At 50.3% G+C, this 21,723-nt stretch overlaps 1 protein-coding gene across 1 annotated transcript; it reads left to right on the plus strand.

Annotated features, from left to right (window-relative positions):
- Positions 1 to 330: 330 nt before the first annotated feature.
- Positions 331 to 17,689, plus strand: SNX19 (sorting nexin 19; the record flags this gene model as incomplete). The annotated part of the gene is made up of 11 exons (XM_079545765.1): positions 331 to 1,788; positions 1,941 to 2,079; positions 2,913 to 3,013; positions 3,296 to 3,415; positions 3,699 to 3,829; positions 4,600 to 4,696; positions 4,917 to 5,103; positions 7,185 to 7,314; positions 15,967 to 16,151; positions 16,837 to 16,924; positions 17,554 to 17,689. The coding sequence occupies 11 exons, from the start codon at positions 331 to 333 to the stop codon at positions 17,687 to 17,689; spliced, it is 2,772 nt and encodes a 923-aa protein (XP_079401891.1).
- Between the last annotated feature and the right edge of the window lie 4,034 nt (positions 17,690 to 21,723).

Raw genomic sequence — 21,723 nt, forward strand, 5'->3', positions numbered from 1 at the left:
CCCCGGGGCTTGGAGCCGCGGGGGGTCATTGAGCGGTGCTGTGCGAGGGGGCTGCACCGTAATGTTCGGTTGGGAGCCCAGTAGGTAGCAGCTCTATTAACTGAGTCCTCGGCCGGCCCTAATGCCCAGCTGCGTGCTTGCTTCTCCTAGCCCGAGTGCCCAGAGCCCCAGCGGCTGTTAGTTCTGAGCAGCCTACTGGCTGCAGCCCTTGCTGCCCGCTCCTCGCAGCCTGCTGGCCCAGAGGTGGTTCGGCTGAGGCCCGGTGTTTGCAGCCCCGATACCAAATCCAGATCGCAGAGCCTGACCGCTGAACCCCACCGCTGCTGCACCATGCCGTGCCGCCGTGAGATGCTGGCCCTGGTGGCCGTGCTGGGCTGGCTGCTGGTGCTGCTGCTGGACCTGCAGGTGCTGGCGCTGCTGTGTGGGACCGCAGCAGTGCTGGGTGGGTGGCTGGGACCCCGAGCTCTGAGCAGGCCGGGCTGGAGGCTGCGCTTAGAGCGCTTCGCTGGATCCCTGCGGCCGGCGGCACACAGCCCTGAGGCGGAGGAGCTGCTGGAGCAGGAGATCAGCAGCACCGTCAGGAAAGTGGTGAGGGACTTCGTCTCCTCCTGGTACCGCACCGTCAGCAGTGAGCACGCCTTTGAGGCTGAGGTGGAGAAGGCCATGATGGGGCTGGCAGCTGAGCTGAGGCGGCGGATGGCGCGGGTTGACCGCCAGGCCCTGGCCCGCCGGCTGCTCCTGCTGTGTGGCCGTCACCTGCAGAGCTACCTGCAGGCCCTACGGGGCCACGGGCTGCTGTGGGAGGAGTACTGCCGGGTCACGGGCCTGCATCCAGCCCTCTGCAGCCCGGCGGCTGAGGTGAGCTATGCCCGCGCCTCTGTGGAGCTGCTGCTGCGGGCTTTGGTGCCTGAGCCCCACCTGGAGACGCGGACGGGTCGCTTCGTGGTGGTGGAGCTGGTGGCCTGCAACGTGCTGCTGCCCGCCATCAGGAAGATGGCTGACCCCGACTGGATCAACCTGCTGCTGGTTGGGGCCTTCCCCAGGAAGGCACAGGGCGAGGAGCCCAGCCCTGCAGTTCCAGTGCCAGACTCTCTGCCTCTCACAGTTCAGCTGGGTGCTGCCCCAGCAGTACCGCTTCTATCCCCATCACCTGGGCGAGAAGCAGGGGCTGGTGGTGAGGATGGTGTGGATGTGCCGTGTGAGCTACCCTGCAGTGAGGGGGTTGTCTTGAGGCCACGAGGCCTGGGCTTGCTGTTCCCTTATGAGGGTTTGGAGCTGGATTCTCCAGGCCAGGATGTGGAGCTGCTGGCACCATCACCTGCTGGGGAGTTTCTTGATGAGCATCTCCCTGATGTTCCCGCTCCGTTGGAGGGAGCAGACACTTCAGAGGATGGGATGGGGGATCTGGAGGATGGCCATACCACCAGCAGTGATGCTGGACTGCTGCTCCCGTCTGCTTATGTTCTGGGCTCCTGCCCTGACATCCAGATTGATCCAGTGATGGAGACAGAGGAGGACAGTCCCAAGAAGTGCTCTGTGGAGCGGCCCTGCAGCTTGGGGAAAGAATTGGGAACACCAGAGGCCCTGCCCCAAAGCCCGTCAGACCCTGTTCAGCCTCTTCCCCTGCTCTCATCCTCCCCGACTGCTCCCATCAGCACCTTCAGCTTTGAGCCCCTCAGCAGCCCTGATGGACCGGTCGTCATCCAGAACCTGCGCATAACCGGCACCATCACTGCCCGTGAGCACAGCGGGACTGGCTTCCACCCCTACACCTTGTACACCATCAAGGTGAGTTGTAGCCCCATGTCACCCATCCCTTCATTGTGAGGAACGTGTGTGCTGTGTGGGGAGAGAGCTGGGGAGTTGTTGGGTGGGAAGTGTGGCAACGCGGTATTGCTTGGAGGTCTGTAAGGGTTAACGAGCATTGCTTTCCTCCTCAGTATGAGACAGCCCTGGAGGGTGAGGTTGCAGGCAGCCTTCAGCAGATGGCCTACCACACTGTGAACCGCCGCTACCGGGAGTTCCTCAACCTGCAGACCAGGCTGGAGGAGAAACCGGAGCTCCGCAAGTTCCTGAAAAGTCAGTGCTGCATCAGCTTCCTGTGACCACCCCTCTGTGACCACAGTGTGCCCCCTTCCTGCTCTGAGCACATGCAGCCCTGTCTGAGCCCGTCTGGGTGCTGGGCTGTTTGAGGTGCCTGTGTCCTCTACGCAGAGCTGATGGGAAGTGGGATTTCTTTAGCTTGCAAATTATAGTGTTGAAGAAATCATCCTTGTTCCCTGTAGTGGAAATGCTGAGACATGGCCTGAAACAGTGATGGGGCACCTGGTGGGAAGGCAGGGCCATGCAGGGGAGCTCAGGTGCATACAGTATACCTGAGTGATTGGAAGGGGTGGAGTCAGGTTCTACCCCTTCCCAGACCTCATTTAAGGCTTGGCAGCTGAGGTGAAGGCATCTCTTGCTGGAGATCCCTGCATAACTGAGGTTTTCTAAAGGTGAGCAGCTCTTTTCCTTCATTTCTGCATCCACAGCTGCTGCATGGCTCATTCTCGTTTGTTACAGCAAAAGGCTGTCACCCTGCTATTATCACTGTACTTTCCATCCCATTATTGCATTACATTCCAAACAGCTTTTTGCAGTTTTGCACCTTGGCAATGAACAGCAACACTAAAACGTTAGCAATCTGCAAGCATCTTGCTTGTGTGAGCAAGTGTTGTGTATGAGCTATATCATAAATAAAGAATTGGATTTACCTCATTTCTACACAGATGGATTTAAGGTCTGACTCAGCCTGATCTGGGGTGTGTATTGGGCTGAGGCACAGTAGTGATCATTTTAAGTAAAAGAGCATTAAGATTTTAATACAGCTCTTGCAGTTCTCTAGAGCTCACAAATGTGCATTTTATTTCCAGATATCAAAGGACCAAAGAAACTGTTCCCTGATCTCCCATTTGGAAATATGGACAGCGATAAAGTGGAAGCCAGAAAAAGTCTGCTGGAATCTTTCTTGAAGGTGAGGTACTTGGTGCCTGTATCCACTGCTTCCTGTGGCTGCTGGGATGGTTTTCACTCTTCCCCTTCCTTTGGTGCAGCAATCAGCTCACTGCTGATGCGATACCTGGGAGCTGGGCTCTCGTGCTGGCTCCTAAATATTTTATTTTACTGGCATGAAGCAGTGGCTCAGGACAGTTGTCTGTTGATGCACTGGAGCACCTCAGGTGTTTTCTGCTTGCACTTCACGTGAGAAAGCTGGGATGCTCACTCTGAGAAGAGCTAAAACCCTCTCCCCTTACAGCAATTGTGTGCAGTCCCTGAGATTGCAAACAGTGAGGAGGTGCAGGAGTTCCTTGCTCTGAACACGGATGCCAGGATTGCATTTGTCAAGAAGCCCTTTGTTGTCTCCAGGATAGACAAGGTAGGTGGTGGGAAATGGGCAGAGTGAACCTCCTTTGAGTGCACCAAATGCTCTTTGCACGTGTCTGCATGGCTGCTGCAGCAGCAGCTAGAAAAGTCAAACTCTGTGTAGATGCATTGAGCTTGCCCAGGAAGCCACAAAGGGTGAGAGCCCCTCTCGGAGCCTGTGTTGTGGCTTTTTTTTTCCACATGGAAAACAGGGACACTGCAAGTCTTAAAACGCTTTGATTCCTATTCAAGAAAAGTCTGTCAGTGGTTGATGGTATTCCTGGCTCTCGCTGCAGATTGTTGTAAATGCCATTGTGGACACCCTGAAGACAGCATTCCCCAGGTCAGAGCCCCAGAGCCCCACAGAGGATCTGAGTGAGTCTGAAGTGGATGGGAAATACCAGCCAGATGGGAAGAAGGCAAACAAGTAAGGGCTCCTTCAGCTGTCAATTGCAGTTGAGTTTCTTTCTCTCGTGCATGCTGAGAAGGGCATTTGAGCCCTTGTTTGGATTAAAGATTTTTCCAGGAATGATCAGACTTCCACAGCATGAATATAGCTCTTGTTGTTGCTGTTCCAGGGGGAAAAAAAAAAAGATGTTTTGCTAGGAAAAGCATTGGATAAATTTTTTTAACAAAAATTGTGTGAGAACAAAAAGAAGGAAAAAAAGTTCAACTTCTAAAGCATCTTGGCTGGAAAGAACATTCCTTCATGATAAACAGACTATTTTACAATGTGTCCCAAGTCTGAAATGCCCTCTCATATCCTCCTTTACGTCTATGTGTTCATAATTAAATTTCACAATGCTGCTGGGTCTGTGTCAACTCAGATCTTGTCTGAACGCTCTCCTGGATGTGCTGATGTGCTCATACCTTGCTGAGCAGCATCGTGTGCATCTGCATGCAGACTCTTATCTAAAACACCTGTCCAGGAAGGTGTTGTGGTGGATATTGGAAAGCTGTGGTGATGCCAGTATTTAAAAACATTGTTATTGAAGACAAGTAATACTAAAGCTTTCATTGCATGGTTTTGCAGCTAGCTTTTGTTGCCCTTGGTGGGGCAGGTGCTGCTTGGAACCACTTTAGCTCCTATCAGACTTAGTTTTAACAAACAGCTGGTACAAGCTCTTGGCTGAAACTGGGAAACATTGCTTGCAGCTTGTGGGGAAAATCCTGACTGTGTCCTGTGTCCTCCTCCAGGTCCAGGCTGAGGTTCCCATCCAGCAAAATCACTCCAGTGCTGAGTGTGAGTGAAGCACATGACAGGATTGTGTACTCCGTGAGGGAGGGCAGTGCTGTAAGTTCAGTTCCCTCTTATGATGCTTTCATGATCCTGATCGTTGCCCTGTTGGGGTGCTGGCTTGGAATTATCCACATGCACAATTGTGGCTGCTGCAGCCTTGTACCTGCATGTCAGGCCTTTGCAGAAAGGCTCTGAGCACCCCTAGGTGCTGTATTGGGTGCTGGGGGCTGTCTGGGCAGTACAGGCTGGTACTGATACAGCAGTGCTTTTGTAGGTCTCTGGCACGCTGTCACTGGCTGCTATGGAGTCCTTCATCCAGAAGCAGGAGAAGCTGCTGGAAGCAGTCCCCAGCAAAGCTCCTGAGGGCGAGGGGAGCGAAGAAGCCAAGGAAAAATCTGTGCAGGAGGATACAGATGGGCTGAACACGTTGGAGCAGGGAGCACATCTGGACACGGACACGGGTGAGCTCAGCCCCATTGCTCCAGCCTTTTTCCCCAGGTCCTGCACCAGCTGCCTGCTGAGCATCTGGTCCCCTGCCTGTTGCTCCTTGATTGATGAGGCAGCAAGCTGAGTCCTTTGTGGTGCTTTTGGGAAGTTGCTCTCCTCCTTATTGCTGTTGGAGGCAACTCGAGTCTTGGCTCATTTGTGCTGCTGTGGATTTTCATGTTAGTGTGCTCACTACAGTTACTGCTGAAGTACATTTCTTTAGGATGTGCTACCTAAACTGCTAATGTTGTCAAATCAAGCTTTTTTTACGTGAATTAAATGCCAGATTATGGTTTCTTGGTAGTCTCAAGTTATCCTTTCACAGTGCATGGACAAATCAAGGCTATTTGAGAGTCTTTCAGGTTGGGATGAATTCATTGCAGATAGCAAATGCATAACCTCAGCTAAAGGAACAATGTTCAGTTTCTGATTATAGATCCCTCCTCTGAATCACAGAGGTCTTTGTCCTCTCAGAGCAACTACAAGCTTACCCTGAGCGTGAGCAAAAACGTTCTCTAATCTTGGAATAGCTGAACTGTATCAGCTGGAACGTTCCAGAAATTTTGTTCCAGTGGTTTGAAAGTCTGACAAGCTCTGACTGGAAGCACGTGCTTGTGACAGGATGGGCCTGGGGTTCTGAAACAGCCTGTGCTACCAGCTCTGCCTGTAAGCTTTGAACACATGCCTGCAGTTGTTTTGGAGCTGCTGTGGAACAGGACTGGAATGGGAGGTCAGCACTGTACAGAGAACAGGAGATAGAGACAGGCCAAGTTAGCTTCACCCTTGAGGAAGCCTGTACATAAATGATGTCAAATGCTTGTGGGCTGAGACAGGGCAGACTGGTCTGGCTGGACAAAAGGAATGTATGTCTGGGCTAAAGGCAAGCAGCATCCCTATTTGCTTGCTGGGTGGAGGAGAGTGGCCAGCAGCTCGGGAAGGAAGGAGGCTTGGATGCAAATGGGAACAAACAGCTCACTGACAGCACTTTTTTTTGACCTATGGAGTTGCAGTGAAGCAAGCAGTCTGCTCTGGTTCTTGCATGGGGAAGTCAGCTCCAAGGGCACAGCTATAGGATTAACTTGTGTGTGGCCCAGAGCAAGAGGCTGAGTGCACTCAAACGCCTGAATTCCTCTGAATAAATGGCCTCAAGTTATTCATGAGTAGCAAGGAGGGAAAGAGGCATGATGGGGTTTGGAAACTCTCCCCTTCACCTCCATCAATTCTCTATAGGGGAAGAGAGGTTGAAAGATGAGTTCTTGGAAAGTGGCTTAGTAGTTCTACAGGTGCACCAGCCTTGGCTTGAGATGCTGGCCTAGGAGTGGTTATCTCAGGCAGATTTGCTGTGCTTTGACAGCTTTGTTCTGCATCTCTACGATGCTCTGCATCCAGGCAGCATAGAGTTGTTTCTCTAGCAAGCTGAATTTTATTTTTACTCTGAATTTTGTTTTTACTCTAGGCTTTCTCATCTTTCTCATCCATCTGAGGACGAGAGAAGTTTTGCTGTACCTGATCCGTGCCAGCAGGTGTTTCTGTCTGGATGTAGGAGTGTTACTGTCAGAACTGATGCATCTGGATTAACCAGATGTTCCATCCATCGTCCTGCTGAGACTCAGACCTGCCACACGATGGCAGCCCACAGACACCAAGCAGAGCTCTGTGCCTGGAGAACTGCATGCGTTAGGGGAACGTTCAGGAAAACAGGGGAGGATGGTCCTCAGCAGTGTTCCTTGCTCCTGGCAGTCTTCCTTCTCACCAGTTTTGGTCGCACTGCCATCTTCATGCGTAGTCTAGGAGTTGATAAGTTAGCAGGGACTGAACAAAACTGCCCTTGCTGTGTTCTGATGGCTGCAGGGCCGTGCTGCTTGAGTGGAAGTGGAAATGAGGATGATGAGGGCAGGATTGACAGGCTGACTACCTGCATATTGCACCAGGTGTTAAGCTGGGGAGCAAAGCATTGCTCAGACTGTTGGGGAAAAGAGTGGAGTTCATCTGCTTTTCACCATTGTTTGCTTAGGCTCTGAGCTGACTTATCTGATCCTCCTCTTCCTCCTGGCAGACTCTGAGACTGCTTTGGCTGACCTGGCCCTGGATTTGCTGCGTTTGCTGCTGATGGATCACTGGAGCTGGCTGTGCATAGAGAATATCCAGAAGGTCTTCCACCTGCTCTTTGGGACCCTCATTCAAAGGTAAGACCTCAGTGACCATCCTCCCAGCTGCATGGTGGCACTGCCTTTGGAGTCACTCTAAAATGCAGCTCTGTGAAGTAAATATCTTGGAGGTTTGCTTTCCCTGTGAGCAGCAGTATAATGCCAGGAGCCAACCTTCTGGCTTTTGATACAGTGGAAAGCTATGTGAATTTGCTCCTTAGAGAAGGAGTGAATATGCCCAACTCCTCAGCTCTCCAGGGAGAGTTTGGCTTCTGCTGCACTCCTGCTGCTCAGGGCCTCAGCTTATGTTCTCAGCAAAAGGAGAATAAACAGGCATGGGGAACAGGGACTTGTCAAGTAACAGCTCCCAGGGCCTTTGCTCTCACTGATGCATCTCCTTCCAATCTGTGGTGGGCCAGTAGTGCCTGTGCCTTGGGCACTGACCCACGGATGTATTAGGGAAAGACTTCCTTTCCAGTTGGTATGTGCTTGCCAAGCCTTTCTGAGGCCTGTGCCTCTGTGTGGTAAGGCACCAGGCCAAGACACACAAACAGAGCATTTCTGGTTTTTTTTTTTGTGCAGGTCAGAGACTATCACCAGCTGAGGACATGGTCTGTAGTGTAAAAGATAAGCCTTTCCAGAAGTACTTGGGCTAGGGGAGCCTCAGGGCAATGCTTTTCCCACTCCTGCACCCTCTCTTCTGTAGCAGGCATTCAAAGACAGTGCCAGAATGTGCAGCACAGCACATTATAACCTGGGTGGTAACTTGAGCTGCCCTCAGCAGAGGTTGCTGAAGTGTTTTGAGGTCAGAGCCTGCTGGCTGTCACACTTGAGTTGGTTTCCTCGGGTGGGAGGAGGTGGGTGTTAGTCCAGTTTCTCCAAAATGGGTTCTGGTGTCTTGGGGAATGAGCTGGAACCCAATCCTTGCATGTAAGCACAGAGTTATGAGAGCTTGAGCATGCATGTCATAGCCTCCTAATAAGCTGTGTCCCAGTCACCCAGGGAGCCTGCAGCACTGACACGTGGCATTGGTATTTTCCACTAGAGAAGCTGTCATATACAAAGCACATGCCTGGCTCTGGAAACTGGAGGAGCTCTGTCTGTGCTGGCAGAGCAGCGTGAGGACAGATGTGTTTGTAGCAGCTCAGCTTCAATGGGTCTGGGTGAACCTGAATGTGTTGCATGCAAACCTTGGGCTGGAGGTGATGGTGCAAAGTCCTGTGGCTTCTTAGTGCTACGGTCAGCACCTCCTGCAGAGTGCAGGTACCACGTGTCCCTGGGATGGGATGTGTCTGTGCTGAATTCTGCTTGTCCTTGTCAGAAAGTAGAAGGGGCTTGTCACTGCAGGCTTCTCTCTCATCTTGGGCTCCATGAGAAGCATGTTGTTCCTGCAGCCACCTCTATGGACACGGCTGTTGCTGTGAGCTCCATGTGCCCCGTGTGAGAGTAGAAAAATCAAAGCAGCAGCATCATCTATGAAGTCAGACTTCTGCAGGGAGCTTCCTCTCCTCCTTTGCTTTAGTCTCTACAGCATTGCTGTGGAGCACCAGCATTACCTTCGTGCTGCTGATGGCTGAGCCCTCCCTATCCCACTCTGCTCCTCTCTGGTCCCTTTTCCCCCTCCTCTGTAGCTGCAGTCACTGGAGCCAGGCACCATCTGTCTCTGCTAACTGTCAGCTTGATGGCAGTGCAGAGTATGCCCGAAAAAGGTATTGTTAAGTAAAAGGGAGCTGTGTGTGCAAGCGTGCATCTGAGCGGTGCTCATCCCATTATGTAACAGGGAGTGATCCTTTTTTGGAGCTGAAAGGAGAGCTGGGTGGAGGGGAGCTTCCAGCAGCCCCTGCATGTTTCAGGTCCCTGTAACTGAGCCCTGCTCCCTGCCCATCTGTCTGACCTCCCTCCCACGGGCTGGGAATGATGAACTCTCACCAGGAACCTGTTTGCTGAGAGTAGATGGGGCTATTCTGGGCTTTTCAGGGAAAGAGATAAAAAGCATTTAGAGAATCCACGTCCTTTTTGGAGCCCGTGAGTCAAAGCAGCAGTAAAAATAAATGGTGGGCATGTAAAGAATGCTGTGCTGTGACCCTGCACCCTGCCCTCGATCTGTCCTCACTGGCATGCTGGTCACTGGGTCGGGGTCTGCCAACTCCTTTTGGCTTCTGCTGGGGTTCTCCCAGGACCATGTTACTTTCTGAAGGCAGGGCAACCAATAGTTGGGAACTACAGTACCACCAGGTGAGCATCTCAGATCAGCGTCCTGGGATTGACAGGCTGTCAGCAGAGCAGCAGGCAGTCCTTGCAGCCAACCCTGGGGTCCCTGCAGCAATCTGGGTGACAGCACAGGTCCAGTTTCATCTCATAAAGTTCTCTGCCCCTTGCTCCTTGTGTGAGGGCACATCCTGGTGCTGCAGCCATCATGCAGGATGGCTCGGGTGGGCTCTGCTACCCTGGGTTTCCTTTTTGCTGCCCTCTTGGATTCAGGGCTCTGTGTTGGAGCCTGGTGGTGTCAGGCCAGGTGTTGGGGCACTTCTGGTATGAGTCAGAGATCACAGCTCTTCTGTGTTTCTTGCTGGGTTTTTTTCTGCTTTATCTTCCTTTATCTCTGTGCCAGCAGAACTGGCAAAAACAAAGCCCCATGGCAGCCCCCTTGATCCTCTCAACCTCAAGAGCCACCAGCACGTAGTGTTGCCTGATCCCCTTCAATGCCCATGAATCAGCCTGCCTGCACCTGCAGCGTGAGCATGCTGGGGATGTGCTGCCCATGGCCAGCACCTTGTCCTGGCTGCCCAGAGCTGTCAGCTCTGCACAAGCTGTGTCTGCATCCAAAGCAGCAGTAAGACCTGGTGCTAAGCATGGTGCAAAACCACTCTGCACCCAGAGCAGGATGTGGTTGTGCTTGGGCAGGTGTTCACTGCAGAGATCTGTTCTCTCTCTGCGTTATCTCTGAAAAAGCCATTATTACAGAGGAGAGCCAGCCTGTGCTTTCTGGTGCCAGGGGAAGCCAGGAAGGCTGGTGCTAAAGCTGTTCCCAGCACTCGGTTACCTTTAGCCCTGTTGCTGGCAGGTAGCTCACCACATGTCCCATGTTTTGCTGCAGGTGGAGTGCTTCAGTCCATTTGTTCCTCTGCCTTGTTCCCTGCTGTGGGCACGGTTAGCCAGCATCCCTTTGGCTCTGCAGTGAGGGCTGCAGAGATTTCATTGCTCTTTTGCTGCAAGCCCATGCCCCTGCCTGCACGGCAGCAGTAGTTTGGATGCAGGGCAAGCAGCCTTATGGCATCCTCCTCCTCACCTCTGGCTTTGGCCATCGTAGCTGCAAGCAGCAACAGGGCTTGCAAGCTTGGGGTGCGGCAGCAAAAGCAATCTTTAGGACTGTGTGTGTCTTCGTGTGTGTGTAAAGTAAATAAAAGGCCGCTTGGAAACGAGCCTTGATTCAGTTGTCTCCAAGCACCTGGAAATTTTGGATCCGGCTTTGAATCTTTGTCCCAAACAATTCTTTTCCCCTCATTTAGAGGCAGCATTCTTCCAAAAACAGCCACTAGAATGAGGCGAGTGCTCTCTACTTTGATAACAATTGCAACATTATTTTAACTGCATCTCGTTTTCTTTTGACTCTGTTTCAGCAATTAGAGACTTGCCAACTTTCTTTTTTCCAAATTAAGAAGAAAGAAAATTTCCAACAGAGAAGAATAAGCAGGAAAAGATTGAAGGGATGTAATTTCTCCTTGTGGGCTGTAGTTTTTCTCCAGCTCATGAGGGGTTAATTCTGTTATTAAGTATTTTTTTTCTAAAGTGGGCTAATGAAGCAATCTGCTTTGAGCAGGACCTGGCTGAGACAGCCTGGCCTCTCCCTGGGGCACTGCTGAGAGCTTAATTGGCTCAATAAATACTTGATGAAGATATTATCAAAAAGCTGGGATGCTTTGTTCAAAATCAGGGGATTTGGGGGATGATGTTTTTCATTGCTGAGCTTTTCCCCCTTTCCTGAGCCCCACGGTGTTGCAGGGAGATCTAACTTGAAAAAAGTAAGAACCCAGCAAAGCAGCTATGTTGGTTTACTGCGGGAAGATGTTAGAGCTGGAGCCACGTGTTCCTGAGCTTTCTTTTTGCAGCAGATGTGTTGGAGAGAGCAGCCAGTAACGCGGCAGCAGCAAATGTGAACCCGCAGGTAAAGCTCTGTGCCTCCCAGCAGCAAGGCTGATGCGTTCTGCCCCCAGGGAAATGCTGTGCATGCTGTGCCCTTCATCTCCCAGTGCTTTTCCAGCTCCAATCTCAGCGCACCACATCAGCAAAGTGCTGGTGCAGGCAGGACTACCAAGCACGCTGCCTCTGCTACCTGTGTGAGCTCCCTGCAGCTTCGTGTGTTCCTTCCTTCCTTCCCCCAGAGCAGCTGCCCTTGGCACAGCTGTGTTTGGGAGGCTGGCAAGACACTCTGTTCGAGGGGAAGGCACTTGGCCGTGGGGCTGCTGCCTCGCTGGTCAAACACTTCATCATGTGTGCTCAGGCAGGGGTACAGGACGCGTTGTTCACAGCATATACAATTGTAAACTTTTTATAGAGCAGCGGGAGAGGAGCGTTTCCAGTAAGGTGAGAAGGATAGTTTACTTTTTGCATGCGTGTCTTTGGCCAGAAGTTTAAAAGGACTTGTGATGCTTCGTGTTCTTTGATTTATGGAGGACTTTCTTTTTGTTTTTCTTTCCTGCTTCCTTCCTCTGCTAAGAGCTGACTGATGGCTGGGTGAGTGTGGGTCTGCTCTGAAGGTGGTGGGGCTGAGTGTGTGAGCTCTGAGCTACACGTGCTGCTGCTGGCGCGTGGCCCTGGGAGGTGAGCATGGGCTCTAGCAGCAGGTGCTGAGCCTGGGGCACAGCTCTCCTGTGTGCTTTTCCATCCTTCTCCCTGTGCCCACTTCCAGCTGTTTCTTTTGGGTTTATAAGCTCTGTTCAGAAATGGTTTGCAGCATTCAGGTGTCCCTCTTTCTGAGCCTTTCTGAGCCTTTTTTGTTGTTTCAGGCACCATTTGAGGAAGAATTTGGGGGACGAGGACTTGGAAGGAAGGATGGTCTGGTGATCTAAGCATCAGCCTTCTCTGATTTCATAGGAGTCAAGTGTTTGACTGCCTTGTGCATTTCCAGATGTTGCCTTTTCCTTAAATCCCTACCTGGGTCTCACAGGCCCTGTTTGAGCTTCTGGTTAGCTGTGCTGTGTTAAGTGACTTCAGGGAATCAGAAGCTTTGTACTGGGCTGAGTTAGTAGAGCCTGACCTGCACTACTGCTACTGTTCTGCACAGATCATATGTACTTACAGAGCTATTTGTGTTTATATAGCTAAAGCAGACAAGGAAAAACTTTCCCATCTTTCCCTCCCTAACGCAGTCTCTATGTGGTCTATATGGTCTATATCCTTGCAGTCCCTGGTCTGGGGTGGGTTCACAATTGTTGTATGTTCAGTTGTAATCGCGACTGGTGCTAAAAAAAAAAAAAAAAAGGTTTTCCTGCCTGTTCAACCCAGCCATTCCTTTGCTCAAATGAACTTGGCAGTTCTCAGCCTTACCTTGGTGGAGGAGAGCAGAGGTTTCTCAGCTTCTAGAGTTGTTTGTAAGTATGGATAGTACTGTATCTTCTGGTTTGTTGCGCCAGTCGTGGTCCATCCTTCTTTTCCAGAAGAAGCAATCCCTTTACTCAGGGAGTTGAGCCCTCTCCAGCAGGTGAACGCTATGGATAGAGCACTTAAGTGATGCTTCCTCTTTTCAGGTAAGCTCTGGTTCATAAGCAGTGCTTTGTTCCTGACCCTGCCTGACCAGGCTGCTCTCTATCAGCAGCCCTGTTTCTTTCAGGGGGCAGAGGACCAAGGTCTGTGCTACATGGGCCTTGTTCATCGTTCCCAGAGCACTTTTGCAGTTCTTGTCTTAATGGGTCCCTTCAGCTGACCTTGGAGTTCCAATTTAAGCCATGGCATTAAAACAGCTCTTTTTTAGCAGCCATTTAATTCCTCCATCAGCAGCTATTTCAGACAGAGGACCCTTACAACATGGGCAAGTTATGCACCCCCAGACGAATGTCCAGGAGCTCGTAGCCTTGGCAGCCTGTCGTCTTACATTGGGCATTATTGAAGCATTTGAATGTCTGAGCCCTGCAGGTCACTTTCTCTCTATTTGTGGTCTCTGCCAAAGTCTAAGGAGATGGTTTGGTGATGGGTTTATTTTTCTTATTAAGGTTATTTCTTCATTAAATACCAGAATGGAAATAGTAACTTGGAAAGGATAGCTCTATTTCTGCTTCTTACCACACTTATTTCTACCTGGAAGCAAGGATGTGTGTTTGTGATGTGGCACACGGATCTGTTGCTTAATACTTTAATAGTACAAGAAAAATCATTTGGGATCAGCTGGTGAGGGGCAACTTTGGACCCACGCATGTTTGGAGTTCCTGTGTGAGAAGTCTGAGCTGCTAAACCTGATCTGGTGCTGATGCAGCAAGTCTGCCTGGTGAAAAGGTCAATTGCCTTAGAAATCTAGGTCTTGCTCAGGTGGGTTTCTCAGTAGAGCTTGACGTGACTCTCCATGAGTTGCAGAACTCGAGGATGCTGTGGCACCAGTCTGAAGACTGCTGTCTTCCCAGGGCTTTTGGGATGGGTCAACACATGCTGATAGACTGACAGAAGGGAATGAACCCACAGCATGTGTTGTGATAGGCAAAGGGGAAATGGTTTCAAACTATAGGAGGGGAAGTTTAGAATGGTTTTTAGCAGAGCACTGTCACAGATGGCACAGAGGTGGTGGTGCCCTGTGCTTGCAGACACAGGATCAGGGGATGGGGCTCTGAGCACTGATGGAGCTGTGGGACCAGGTGGCCTTTTAAGGGTCCCAGCTCAAGGCATTCTATGATTCCCTGTTCGTAGTCTTCCATTTGCACCTAGCTTTGGTTTCTCTTCCTTCTCAGCCCTGTTCTTGTCTGATCTCTTCTTTTTTCATGCATATTCTGTCATTTTGGGTCTCTCTTTCTCCCTTTCTGCCCTGGGATCCAGCCCTTCTCTTCCCAGATGGAAAGGCAAGGAACTGCCAGACCAGGGGAAAAAAAAAAATCCATCTGCTATGTTTTGTAACTGTGGGAACCAAGACCTGCAAGCTCTTGCGTGATCAAAATGCGTGCACATGCGATAAGATTTATAGGTGTTACTTGGAGGTCCTGTTGCCTGGTTGTGCTGATTTTATAGACAGAAAAGAGCTAGGAATGGGAGGCTGTCTGTACCAGGCCTTCCAGCATCCGTCACTTCTCAGCCCGTTCTCAAGCTGTCTGGAAATGTGTGCTGCCTTCTCAGAGTTCAGCTTTCACTCTGTGTGCTATTTGCTTGAGTTTTTGCTATTTTAAGAGCATTCTTAAGAAAAAGAATGTTTCTTCTTTGCTTTTTGCGACCTTTTAGAGGGTGGTGGATGACTGTTGCTGAGGTGAACTTCAAGTCAACATTGGATCTGGTGTCCCCAGATGCAGAGTTGTACTGTTTGCAGCTCTGTCCCCAAGTCTCTGAGCTTCTGTTGCCTGTCAAGTGCTTTCTCAATTAGAGAAGCAGATTGTATTTGAAAACATGTTAATGAAAGCTTTTCTCCCTAGAGGAGCCACAGCTTAGCACTTTAATTTGGTTGGGGATGGCTGGAAGGTTTACCATGATCCAAGGCGTTCAGCTACTGATCGCTGGAGATAAAAACTCTTTCAAAGGATTGTTTGGGAAAAGGCATGTTTGAAACACAAGACACTGCTATGACATCTTGTCCTGTTACCCTGGTGGAAGCTGTGCTATCATGTAGCAACATAGGAACTTGTGGTCCCCAGCTGAGCACACAGGCTCCTCCTCCACTGCAGTTTCTGGGCTTGCACAGCACACAAGTATCACAATCATTCAGGTTAGTGAAGACCTCTCAGATGCCCAAGTTCAATCCCACCCCGCTTTGCCCACTGCCCGCATCCCCATGGCTCTGGAGCACCCTCATGGCCTACCTGCTCTTCAGCCCTCTTACCTTTGGTGTTGCTATTCCTGATGCTCCGCTCGCATTGTCCCTGCTGCACAGGGAAAGATGCCCTTGGCCTACATGCCTTGCCGGAGAAGAATGCAGACAGTCTGGCAGAGTGCAGGTTAAATAAAGTTTGCCTTGGCAGGGCCTGTGCTCTTGGATGTACTGTGAGCTGCCGGGGCGTAGTGGTGACGGAATTGCAAGCATGAACGCCAGCTGCCAAGAGGAATGGGTCTCTGGCCCTGCCTGCCGGCTCCTCTGTGGTTCTCGAAGTCCTGGTGAAATCGTGAGCCTTCTCCAGACCCTGGTTCTCAGTCACTGGGGACTCTCCTGCTGGCCTCGGTGGCATCGAGGATTTGCCTTATGGCTGCTCCTTGTTCTGGGGAAGAAGGACTTCAGTTGGTGTTGCGCTCTGGTCGATGGCTGTGGCTTTCACTGTTGTGCAGGGAAGTGACGTAAAACCTTGAGCCATTCATTTAGAAACATGCCCTGGCCAGCTTGGATGGTGGTGATATGTCTCCTCCATGCTGGCTGCAGGCACCTCTGAGCCCTGGTGGGGAGTGACTCGGGAAAATGTTTGACATCTATACTTGAAAGCTGTGTTAACTTACCCAGAAAGCTGATTTTCCTTCCAGAAAGCTCTGGGGTTGCTTCAAGCCTGATGTCTCTTGACCTTTCTTTCTCCACAGGTGGCTGGAAGTCCAGGTGGTCAACCTGACCTGCACCCAGCGCTGGGTGCAGTACCTCCAGCTGCTGCAGGAGTCCATCTGGCCTGGAGGAGTTCTGCCAGAAGTGCCCAAACCAGCCAGGACAGAGGAACAGAAGAAAGCAGCTGCAGAGCAGGCCCTGCAGAGCCTGATGGGGATCTTGCCTAGTAAGTGTGTCCCAAAGATGTCATCTGCCATTGAGGGTGAGACTGGGGAACTCTCCAGTGCGTTGTCATCTCTAGATATACAGCTACAGAGATGGAGCCTGCATGTGTCAGCATACTGGGAGACATTCATAACCTATGGGATTTTAATAGCTTCCTGCATGCAAAAGCAATAGTTTCCCAGTTCTGGGCAGCTTGCATTTAGAGAGCAGCACAACTTGACAGAGGGCACAGTGATTCTCAGGTGCAGGCTGCCATGTGCCCCTTCTTGGAGCTTGCAGCACAGCTGTTATGAGCCACTCCAACAAAATGTGGCCTGTGCCATGTTGTGCTTGTGCCTGCTGTTAGAGGTGCCACTGCTGAAGTCGTGAAGCCATGCACTTGGCTTCTTGCTCTAAAAGTGATAAAGTGACTTTTCCATTGAATGGAATTGTGAGTGTAAGGAGCCTTTAGTGCCCTTTGGGAATGAAAAAGTTCTACCACTACATTCTGTTCCAGGCAGAAACACTTTCCCTGGCAATCAGCCTGCCCTTAGATATTTTTTCTCACGGTAATGTTGGGCACAAGATGCCTCTCACTCAGAAGCACCATCACAAACTTTGATTTGGCACCCACCAGGAGAAGACTGAGCCTGTTTTCCTGCAGTGAAAATGTGCTGTTCCTAAAGCTTTGCCTCTGGTGTTGACAGATGTGGTCCAAGAAATCCTTGGAACCGATAAATGTCGCATGAGCTGGAGCCTGGTGCTGGAGTCCTTGGGCCATCCTGTTATAAACAGGTACTTTGGTTATGGTCTCCTTACCTTGCTGTGGGGCCTGTAAGCTGTGCTTTGTGCTCTGACGTGAGCTGCTTGATGTAGAATCTATCTGGCTGATCTTCATATGCTTCACATACAGACTTCATATGCTATCAAGGAACCTGGCGTGATGATTATGAAAGTGTTTTAGGACCTCTGTGTGGCTGGAGGCTGTTGAGCCAGTCATTAACTATGGTGTTGTGCTTTCTTAGTTTGTAGATGTCATGGAAGGAAATAAAACAAACCCTGGTTTAGTTTGTTGGTTGTAGAAGAGCTCTGGGAGCTGCATGTATTTGTATGTAGTGTCTTTCTACATGCCTGTTGCTGTGCATTTGGGAAGCAATACTCAAGTGATTAACTGCACTGAAATGCACATGCTATCTTGCTCCAGGAGATGCTTTTGTGCTTTCTGCACTGCTCATCAGCTTTCAAACACTCCCTGGATTGGGTGTGGGGTACTGAACCATCCCTTGAAACATTTCTTGTAGGGCTTGAGATCTTTCATCTCCTGAAGACAGTCAGTGTTTCTGCCTTGCCTTTCTTTGGCTCCTGTGTGTCTGGAGCTGATCTTCCAGCTCCACTGGCTAAGCTTTGTCTTCTTTCCATTTCAGGCACCTGGTTTTCTGCCTCTTGGACATTCTGCTGGAGTTCTTGGTTCTGAAAGGCTCCAGTGATGAGCTGGAGACTGCAACTGTCGTGCCATCTGACTCTAGTGGTCTGGAGAAAGCAGGTGGTGCAGCACATTAACAAGGGCTGGTGTAGCCAGCAGTGAAGGAGAGAAGCCACAGGCATGGGCTGATTTAATTTTTGTTGCTTACTGAACATGTCTGGGAGCTTCTTGTTAAGAATTCTTCCAGCTGTAACTAAATGAGGCTGCTTCCAGGCTTCTCTGTTTTGTCTGGGTGATGGATTAGACCCAGTGTCGCTGGCTGATGAGCTCTTTCTGCCATGTAGAACCTGTTCCATTGCTGATCTGGTGGAGAGCCTGGGCTGAAGCTTTCTGACTTCTGTGCAGCTGGATGGTCTGAGAAGGATGTGCAGGCTGCCCACAGATGCTGCTGGAATGTCATGTCCTGCCTATGTGCCTGACCAGTCCTAATGTATAAAGGCAGATGGCACACAAGCTTTGCTTCTGTGACTTCAAGCTCCACCTGGCACTGGCATGCAGAGACGTGGTGTGATGGTATCTAGCTGACAGGTGATGGGAAGGCCAAATGCTGTCCCTGCTCTCTCTAAGCAGCCTGCCCCGTGCCATCTGTTTTACCAGAAGGAAGATGGGGAGTGGATGGAGTGTGATGACATCAGCCATGGAGTCAGCCAGGAACTCATCCCTGCATCCCACGTGATTGGGAAGCTGGAAGACAAGCTGTCTCCTTGCTGCCACGCTGACACAGTCTTGTTCTGGCATCTTTTGCTGACTGAATATCAAGAGGCAAGTTGGGTAGACTGATCCTAGGAGAGAGAACTGTTCCCTTGCCTGAAGAGGACTGGTAACTTAATTGGACTTCAGGATGACTGTGTATTTTGCCTGATGGGTCGCAGTTCAGTCCCACAGACATTCACTTGGAGGGCACAGGAGAGAAGGAGCTGACCTCTGTGTGGCACGCAGCACATAAACTGTCTCCTGCACAGTGCTCCTCACAGCGAGCTCTGAGAGAGGAGTGAACACCTCTGAGGCCAGAAGGAATGCTGAATGTGTGCCAGGGGGTGTCAGCTGTTAAATGGCCTTCAGAGCAGCACCTTACCTCTGCCAGACCAATGACAAGGCAGATGGACCTGGAAAGTGCATGCAAGCAGACCTGTCTGTATTTCTGCCAGGATGTGGATCACTGAACTGATCAGTGCAGGACTTTGCAAATCAAGGAGTTGCTGCTCCTGGTGTTCTCAACAGATTAAAGCACTGGAAAGAGGAGGCATTGCAAGAGGAAAGCATGCAAGATCTCAGCTAATTCCCGTGTTACTGTACCAAGTGGTGCTTTTCATGCAGTTTCTTGGAGCGCTGAGATCACATAATGTGAACATGTACACTACTGACAGCAGAGCCTCTGCCCTTCCCAGAGACAGCTGCTTAATGATGGACACATGGCTGTGTTTCTTCATGCTTCTGGTGTGTGTTTGCCTGCCTGTGTTGTGCAATAAATACTGGGAAGGAGTAGCTTGCTGCCTGGAAGTATATTGTTAGGAAGCCCCAGAACATCCCAAGGCAAAGCACAGTGTAATGAATCGATGCAGTTTTGCACAGTTTATTGGAGCAGATTCTCAGCAATGACACTTTTGAGGTGGTAAAGTTGACCATTTATTTGGAACAGGAGGGAGCACGTGTGCTAGAGAGCATAAGAGCAGACCAGACAGTGTGCTAGAGAATGTTCTGTATGGGATGATCACAAATGGCCAAGCAGCAGGTTGGGAAGCAGCACTCATACCTTTAGACACAGTCTACTTGGAGTACCCTTTTCACCTTTTCCTTCACTGCCAGGCTTCTGATTCCCTTTTTTTTCCCTACAGCTTCCACTTATTGCATCGCCTACCTTGAGGAGTGGGCGAAGGCAGCAGAACAAGGAGCTGTCAGCCAGGGCTGGTGTGATGTACATACCCTGTGGTGCTTGGTGGTTTCCCAGGTGCTCGTGGTGTGCTTGCTTGCTATTGCTTTCTCTTAAACTTACTGGGTTTGGAGCACCAAGACTGCATTCTGCCACTGATAAGGGATATCATTAAGTGTCTGCTGAGAAGGAGAAGTCAGAGGTGGACTGCAGACTGCATGCTACCAGCTCCACCCGGGGGCAGAGGCTAGCACAGTGCTTACAAACACTGGGTTTGTCCTTGGAAGGATGAGATTTGTCTTTGCTCTAATATGCCCTGACCTCTGGCACTAGGCAAGCAGCTCAGTATTCATTCCTTCTGATGAAAATAATCTGTGATTTTTGCTGGTGGGCTCAGAGGGCTGTAGCTTGAGAACTGGCACTTGGCTGGAGTGCTGTGACAGTGATTTGTGGTTATACCAGGTAACTGCTTGGGGAGTGTGTGTGTGTGCTCTGCATCCTTTATGCAAAGCCTGCGTCTTGTGCACTTGCTCACAAGGTGCAGTAGTAGTATCTCCTCTGTGTTCCCTGGTCACTGCAGGGGTGTTGGACCAGGAGATTTCTAAAAGGGCCTTCTGACCCATTCTGTAATTCTGCATGGGAATGCTTGGGGCAGAGAGATGAATTAAGTTTACTTGCATGCACTGCAAATCAGCAGCAGGGTCAGGAGCAGACCTCAGGAGTTTGGATTGTGAGATCTCAGATTTAATCTCCAGAACTCTTTTTTTTCTTTTTTCTTAGCAAGGAAAGCAGAACCCAGGATTGCTGGAGCCCTTTCTCCAGCTCTTACAGGCTGGGCTTCAAGCTCCCATTCTCTGTAGATATTAGTCTGTGCTCACAGTCGAGATGAGGCTGCCCAGGAACAATGGAAGAACAAGTAGCCCCTCTCTGTGTCTTGTTGAGCAATACAAAATCCAATAGGAAGCTCAGCTCTTTTTCTAATGCCGCTTCTTCATCTCCCTATCACTTTCAAATTAAATTGAGCACAACAATGGCAAACTTCTGTACTCATGTGGGCTGGAAGTTTATTTCCATTGGGTTGGAAATATTGCTTTCGTAAAGCAAACAAGGCCAGCAGAAATAAATGAAAAAGCATCCTGTGGCAGAGGCTGCTTGTGTACAACAGTGTGCACAATTTTCCCCTCTCAGGTATCATCAGCTCTGCTCCTTTCTCCCTGAGTAGGGGTCATGCAGGCTCATCTCAATGTCCTTTGGGCACTGCTGCTTGGGAAGCTCTCTCTGATACCAGTCCTAGAGGAGAAAGCTGGTAAGCTATAAGGAAAGGAGGAATGACTGAAAGAGAAAATTGAAATGTTAATCTAAGAAAAAAAACACAGAAAAGGAAGGAAAACTTGATACAATGAATGCTTGGGTCATGTATTATTTTAGATTAGCTCTGCCATAGAAAGATCCCGTACACCCTATGAAATCCATTACCTATAAGCCAGTGAACATTTGTACAGCACATGATGCAGGGATCGGAGCTGGAGCCAAGTTCCCCTGTATGACATCCACCCCAGGCCCAACTGGTCCATTTCCAGTGTCAACAACCAGAGGATTAAGCATTTATCTCTGCAGAACAGTGGATAATTATTAGCAGACCAAATAGTGGCTGTGCTCTAGAGAACATTCCTGTGACTATTTGTGACCTAGCGTGGCTTTATTGCCTGCAGGTGAGCTGTATGCAATGGGACATGGGTTTTCCTGTGCTGTGTGGTGCAGGCCTTGCCTTGCTGCTGTGTGCCTCACAGCAGAGCTTTGTGCTGGGATGGCACCTGGCTTCCTAGATGGAGGTGGGGTGCATTGTGGCCACAGACAGTGGGAGTCAGAACCCATCTGGAGACCTTCCCTTCCAGCCAGACCCTGGAAGAAGGGAATCTGGATGCTGTGATTTGCCATCTTCTAGATTTAAATGTAAAATTCAGGTTTGGGTGCTTCTGGCTTTCTTGAAATAAATTAATACCATTTTCCTGGCTGCCATCCACTTCAGGTAATTATATTCTTCCTACCTTAATGCCACTCCAGCCCCTGTCTCCACCAGATATGCTGTACTCTAATTCCTGTCTGGAGCGTGCTCATTGTGTTTTGGTTTTTGTCTTTGTGCACAGAGGGCTAGGCAGCCTGAGCTGCTCAAATAGTGGAATAGTTGAGAGAAGCAGCTTTGGACATTTGGCATTGCCTGGTGCTGTTCCAGAGCCTCTC

This window comes from Tetrao urogallus (genome assembly GCF_951394365.1).
Source record: "Tetrao urogallus genome assembly, chromosome: 22".
NCBI lineage: Eukaryota > Metazoa > Chordata > Aves > Galliformes > Phasianidae > Tetrao > Tetrao urogallus.